The sequence below is a fragment of the Ziziphus jujuba genome, chromosome 8 (genome assembly GCF_031755915.1).
Source record: "Ziziphus jujuba cultivar Dongzao chromosome 8, ASM3175591v1".
Lineage (NCBI taxonomy): Eukaryota > Viridiplantae > Streptophyta > Magnoliopsida > Rosales > Rhamnaceae > Ziziphus > Ziziphus jujuba.
Window position 1 is genome coordinate 27568197 of NC_083386.1, and position 7354 is coordinate 27575550.

Genomic DNA, 7354 nt, shown 5'->3' on the forward strand with positions numbered 1-7354 from the left:
TATATTTTCATTACGATATATAGTATCAAAAGACACAGATAAAACGTTGATGGAACCAAAAAAAAAAAAAAAAAAAAGTACAGAAAAAGAAAAGTAAACCACCCACGCCAAACCTTACTTGACATCGTTATGGAGTATACAACATTAAACAGTTCTTATTCGTATGACATGAATGAAAAACTAGCAGGAATGATGACTGTAAATTTGACGACCTTTTTGACCATTTTATTTGACTTTTTTCCAAGAAGTAAACCGGGTATTTTGACTTTTATTTGACCATTTATGCATTAATTTTGGCTACCCTGCGGGTTCATAGACGATCTTCCAGTCATCTGAGTTTCATTATAGGCACCACCGTCCTCTCCCGATATCTCCTCCAAAGACCTTCCTTTGGTCTCCGTCACCAGAAAAGTGCAGAAAAATCCAAGTATATTTGTCACCGAAAGAAGTATCATAGCCTTTTTAATCTTCCCCGTCTCACCATCCAACGTATAGTACTGCACACCAAACGCTCCGACCATTGCACCGGCTTTCCCGGCCGCGGCGCTAAGCGCATGGCAAGTGGACCTGACTCGCGTTGGGAACAACTCGGCGGGAAGCACGAAAGTGGTGCTGTTGGGACCGAAATTGGCGAAGAAGAAAGTCAACCCGTATAGAGCAGCGAACAGCCACTTGTTTTCCTCTTTCAGGTACTGGTATTCGATACCGATGATCAACATGAATACTGACATCATGAAGAAACCAACAAGTTGGATAATGTAGCGACCGATCTTCTCGATGAAAAGGACGGTGAACCAGTAACCTGGAAAAGTTCCAAACAGAGCCACGACGAACATTGCTCGGGAAGTTTCGAAAACTTCTTGGAGAGCATTAACCTCGTAATCCTGCTTTACTAGTCCTATGGCAGGGAAAATGTCTTTCTGAGTTAGGTTTTGGGAATAGAACGCAATGTCTAGCAAAAACCAGGTGCTCATTGTGCCTATCAAATGCTTTCCATGGCGGTTCCAGAACTCGCTGGAGAACAATTTGTAATTGTTGTCGGCCTTGAACTGAGACAACTTGTCTTGCTCAGCTTGGATTTCAATATCCAAAACCCGACCCATATCCATCGCTGCTTGTTTCGCATTCCCTTCTATTATGGCCGTGTATCGACCCGTTTCGGGCATTTTCATTCTCCAATAGTAAGTTAAAAGCGCAGGGAGAGATCCCATCATTAGCACGATCCGCCATAGGTAATCTGCCTGCGGCTGCGTCGAAAACACCCTCGTCATTTCGTCTCCGGTTTGGAACGGTTCCGCGGGATAGATGTTGAGGAAAATCTTGGACATAATCATTGATACCAGACCCGCAAAGATAATCCCAACGCCTTGCATGGCGAAAACAGCGGCGATGAATGCGCCGCGGGTTTTCTTGTTGGCATACTCGGACATTATGGTGGCGGAGAGAGGATAGTCTCCGCCGATGCCGAAACCCAGCCAGAACCTGAAGAAGCAAAGGGTTCCCATCACGGAACTCGCACTGTTCCCGAAGGAGAGACCAGAGCAAATGGCGCAAATGACCATGAGGATGAGAGTCATGCCGTAGACTTTCTTTCGGCCTAGTTTGTCGCCGAGCCAGCCGAATACCAGCTGGCCGGATAATGTTCCAACGAGGGCGACTCCGATGACGAGATTGTTAACCCCTTTGGGGAGTTTTCCGGGCTTTGGACTGCTTGGATCATAGTAGTAAAGGCGTCCGAGAAGTTTGGAAACTGTGGAGATGCAGAACAGGTCGTAGGCATCGGTGAAGAAGCCCATGCCGGCGATGACAATAGCGGTGATGTGGTACCATTGCGTCCGAGCGCCGTCGAGAGCTTGAAGCACGGCCAAAGTCATGTTTTAATGTTGGCTGCTGCTGCTTTAGCTCTGTGTGGTACTGTTGGTGGCTGCAATACTAGGCTGGTGGTGTAGGAAGAAGTCAGGTATTGTGTTCTAATTTTATAATGTGGATTAATGGTTATTAATTAATTAATTAACAATATTATGGACGTTTAAACCTATGTTTTGGGTGAACTACAAGAAATTATAAAAATGGGCGATCAAGGATATCCCATATTCTTAGTTAAAAAAAAGAATATGCCTAGTATTGAAGAAATATCTTCAGATTATTATATTCATGATCATATATCAGACAATGTACATTAGCAACAAACGACAAAATATTTTATCTTTTTCATCTTATTTTTATTTTATTTTCTATAAGCTAATTGGCCAAGTTTAACTAGCTTTTATAAATGAAGCAAAAATATATAATTTTGGGAAGGGAAATTACAAGATGCGTTGACAGGCTCGATAGAATGCATTTACATTGAACAGTTGTGTTGTAGTGTTATGCCAAGAATATGCAATCTTAACCCCTACAAAGTAACTTGTATGCATTGTACTTTTTATTAGTGAACCCACGAATACACTTTTTAAACTATTTGAAACCTAATTAAATTCTTATATCCATATTTTCCTTTCTTTTTTTTTTCTTTTTTGAATATTTCAATTTTATCCGAAATTTTATGGTTTTCTTTTACATTATGGAAAAACGGTTACAAGCTAACTGGTAGGAATTACATTGAAAGTTTTATAGAATGAGTTGCATTTTGATACTTTTTAATAGGATTAATTGCATTTTGATATTTTTCATCTTCAAAATTTGCCAATTTAGCTCATTAACTTTTCAATTCTACAATTTAGGTCATTGATTTTTCATTTCTTACAATTTAGGCTCTTTTGACTTTTAGCTAATAATGTTTAACATCCATCTCATATAATAAATATTAAATTTTATAAAATTTAAAATTAGAAAATACTAGACTACATAATTTGAAAATTAATTATAAAAATCTGCATTTTTTGTAACTTTTGATTTGAAATTTGATATAATTTAATATCTATTAACTGGTAATCTATACCAATTTTTTTTTTATAAAAAAAAAAGAGATATCATAATGTAAATTTTATATTTGATTTAATATTTTATACTTTAGTAATTTTTAATTTGAAAATTTATATCATTTAATAATAGCTATATGAGATGATGGTTAAATATTGTCACCAAAAGTTAAACAAGGATTGAACTATAATAAATTGAAAAATCAATTATTTAAATAGTTAAGTTAAAAAGTTAAGAATCTATGTTAGAAAATCCTAAAAATTGAAGATACAAAAGTACGATCAACCCTAATTTTATATAATAACTAAATAACGCTCAGTTGAAATTCAAGTAACCATGGTTTTATGGCATTGGCAGTAGACTGCTAGACATATCATAGAATTGTGGTGCATCAATTTATTGCCTTTAATTAATAAAGTGTTACACATTAATCTAGCAAGAGATAAAATACGGCTAGACGTATATATGCCTTTAACTTTTCTAATTGAAGTAAATGTCTTTTTTTTTTTTTTGGGTAAATAATTGAAGTTAATATCTTGGCGTTATCTGGGAAACCAATTTATATAGCAGCCAAATTATGCTATCTTTGTCCTTGAAATAATCTCATGAATAGATATATTTTTATGTTATATCATCTTATTGTATATGTCATTATCAGTCATTCAAGTAGAGTAGAGACAGAGAAAAATTGTAAATAGCCTTTTTATTTCTTTTTGATTTTGTGGATTTTGGTATATTCAATGTAACACCCCATCTCAGATCGCATCGGAATCCGTGCACGTTGACCGAGGTTGACCGTTGATCGAGCGGGTCAAAAGTTGACTTTTTGCTCCAGTTGGAATTTCCAGTTGACCAGGGTACCGTGGCGAAGTGCATGATGCCCCGAGTTCGTAGACTAGTAGCACGTCAAAAACGGAGCTACGATTTGAAAGTTATGGGCAAAACAAGTTGAAGTGCAAACAGTCCAAAAGGTGCCGGGAGTTGACTTTTTCTTGTGATGTAATTTTGTTTTAACTCTTATATGGTTGTAAAGTACTCGTCAATATGAGTTCATAGACTAGCGGCACGCTTGAATCGGACTTTTGGTTAAAAAGTTATGGACGTTTGAAATTCGCCGGATACCGTATTATTTTATTATATCTGGCTTAAGTGCACAGTGATGCCACGTGTCAGCTTTTGATTGGTCCACGTGGCATGAACAGTGTCACACAGTGGCATTTATTTGACAAAATTCTCGGGGAAGAGAGAGAAAGAGAGAGAGGAGAGCGAAAGAGAGAGAGAGTCCGACCGGCCACCGGAGATTTTCAAATTTTCCGGCCGATCTACTATACACGCGCCGGCCAGCAAGATACCCATCCCCATTTCTGGCAAAATCTCAAATTTTCATGGCGATCGGCCGCCGGACGCGCCCGGATCGAGGCGGCGAAGATCGGCGGCGAGTTTTTCCCTCCACCGCCGATTGGCCCATTTCCGGCCATTTTTCGGCCACACGCGCCAGACACCCTTGATCCCCTCCTCAAGTCCGGCCGACCCACCAAGTTTCACGGTCACTGGACCATCGACGCGCCGGGATCGGAGCTTTTTCCGGCGAGGGGCCGGGATTCTTCAAACCGTGATTTCTCCGCCGCCCGGCCTCCGTTTGCCTCACCGCCGGTCCCGTTGGATTGCACTCCCCACGATCTACACATCTGCAAAAAATCCCAGCCAATGGCCACCGCACGCGCCGCCGCCGGCGACGGTTGCCGGTGACCGCGGTAGCTCGCCGGAAGTTACTGTTCCGGCGAGTACCCAGTTTCCTGGTCGGCTCCAGTCCACTGTGTTCGATCTCCTGAACCCGAATCCGGCATTCGTTTCTGCCAACTCGCTACGGTTTGGGAGAATTGCGGAGCCGAAACCCAAAAAGCTTTCCGGCGAGATTCCGACCCCGTCGGGTCCGATCACCGGAAAGTAAGACCGAATCAGTGATCCTCATCACTCAAGCTTTGATTCGGTATATAATTCGTAACTTTTAGATATCGTTTGGTGTTCGCTCCCCGGGTACCCATTTGGGAATTATCCGAATAAAATATTAATATTTTTGGTTGGTACTGTGGTTGTTTAGGTGCATGCGCGAGTAGTGGAGTTGATCCCGAGGAGGATCTTAGTTGATTTACGCGCTCAAGGTGAGTGACCCACCTTCAAAAATTATTTTGGCAATTAATTATGTTTAATTGGTATTTAAATTGATATTTAAATTATGCTCATGTGGTGTGATTTAATTATGAATTATATTGTGGTTTAATTTATTATGCATGAGCAAAGTGTATTTCGGTAGTATTTGTATGTGGTTTCAAATATGATTTTTCGGGCATAACTGGGTTAAATATTTTATGAAAATATTTGTTTAAATTTATAAATTATGCCCGCAGTATTTTTATGGTTGCATCTCGTACTTCGAGAAAATTGTGGTTTGTTGGTTATCAATGTTTCGTACCGGTTTATTAAATAAAAATATGTGGGATGGTAAGTGTGAGAATTTAATGTATTTCCCACGGTAATTTTGGAAAACGGTACGGTTGGTTAATAATGTTTATTTTTAGACGCACTCATACAGTATTGGTGTTCTGGTGTATGGACACGTGGTAGCGTGCAAGTATTATGTGGTTTAGCGCGCAGGTATTATTTCTCCCGTTGTTGCCATTGGACCGTGGGCAGGCAAGTTTGTTATTGGCCACAGCCGCCCCCCTCCTTGGCCGGGAGATGGTTTCAGCAGCGGTATTGTCGGGACGCCGAAGTGCCGTTTGCAGGTTTCTCTCTTTAACCCTCCCGCCAGTCGGTGCTCGGGACGCTGGGTATCGGAGGGCATCACCGGTATATGGTGTGGTGCGTCAGGTGTAATTTGCAAATAATGTTTTAAACCCCAAAGGTGTTCAAAAATTATTTACTATAATTTATTACATTTTAATTATATATTGGGGTATGTTTTTATTTATTTATTGTTTATCAAATGGTTTAATCCCTTGGTTTTCGGGAAGTATGTTCATCGGGTTTTGTGATATTGTTTTAAAAAGGGAACATTTCAAACGGAGTGATTGGTGAGAGTTCTGAGGGAAATTATTATTTCCAACAGTTATTATTTATTATTATTTATTTATTAATTGTTGGTATTTATTCAATTCCCTTAATTGTTATTATTATTTTATTATCATTAAAGGTGTTCAGTAGTTAGGGTCACTCATTGAGATGATTAGCATCTCACGTTTTTAAGTTCCGTTCCCTTAGGTGCAAGTGGTGGTAGACGTTCTTCCGGAGCGAACCAAATCTTTCCGCTGCTGTTGTGTTTCGAGAAGTACTTCTGTACTCTTTCATTTCAGTGTATTATTTCTTTCATCCTTGTTGTATTTTTGTTGATTAGCACTTCTTAAAGCTCTGTATACTATTGGGACACTTATGTTTTATTTATGCACTGGACTGTTGTTATTGTTGAGAAGTGCTAAAATTTGTGGAACAATTTGTAGTTTGCGGGAGGAATAAGGGGATGAGTATAGAAGTGTGTTTTCAGTGCAGGTAATTTGTAGTAAGTCCATCCCTTAGGGGAGGCTCTGCCGGATTTTCCATTGGAGGGTCCGGTAGGGTTTCCCTGGGATCAGGGCTTGTCTAGGGTTCCGGGGAGGAATTTTGGACGGGTCCTGACAGTCAATCTATTTAAATTCTTAATTTTCTATGACTTAGAATGCAAGTGTTGACGATAAAAAGTTTGGATGCTCAACTATTAGAGTGATTAAAATTAGAACCAAAACATACATGCCTGCACGCACAACACACACAAAATTAGAACCAAAACATACACTCATGCACACACACACATACATGTATATATGAACACTGAATTTATGAAGGATTAAACAGAGATAAATGTAATTATGATTGTTGGCAAATAAAATTAGAAAAAAAAAAAAAAACACTGCGCTGCTTTGTGAATACAAGAATTTGTTTGTACAAATGGAACCGCCAGAGGGAGAACCAACTTAAGATGAGATCATCAATGGCTATATCAAAACCTTATCCATGGTTGTTGGAAGTGAAGAGGAAGCAAGGATGAAAATTTACTAGGTTTCGACCTGGTTTTATTATGCATTTGGTGGCCTTGTGAGTGAGGGACTTGCTAGCAAAATTAAATTATTGCCCAAGGCACTTTTGGTCATTCCTGATTCATATTTGGATCCTAAGAAAATAGATTATGGAGCCTAACCTTGTATTAATGGTCAAGTCAAGCCTTGCCTTACGATCCCAAGTACCATGAATGTTGGTTAAGGAACATTAATGCTAGAGAAAGTGATGAGAGAAGTAAATAATTGCAATTAATACATCAAATATGCAGAAGCCCACATGGGTGGAGTTCTTCCATGGATCCTCTGATCAATATATGAAATCCAAGCAACAACTATGGTGG

At 39.4% G+C, this 7354-nt stretch overlaps 1 protein-coding gene across 1 annotated transcript; it reads right to left on the minus strand.

Moving 5' to 3' along the window:
- Positions 1-287: 287 nt before the first annotated feature.
- On the minus strand, positions 288-1916 carry LOC107414568 (low affinity inorganic phosphate transporter 4). Its single transcript, XM_016022704.4, has one exon. It carries the CDS (start codon positions 1872-1874, stop codon positions 288-290), a length of 1587 nt encoding a protein of 528 aa, XP_015878190.4. The 5' UTR covers positions 1875-1916.
- Between the last annotated feature and the right edge of the window lie 5438 nt (positions 1917-7354).

What these genes read in the sequence shown, in the direction of transcription:
- LOC107414568 (XM_016022704.4), bottom strand. Translation starts at nt 1,874, where the DNA reads ATGACTTTGGCCGTGCTTCAAGCTCTCGACGGCGCTCGGACGCAATGG.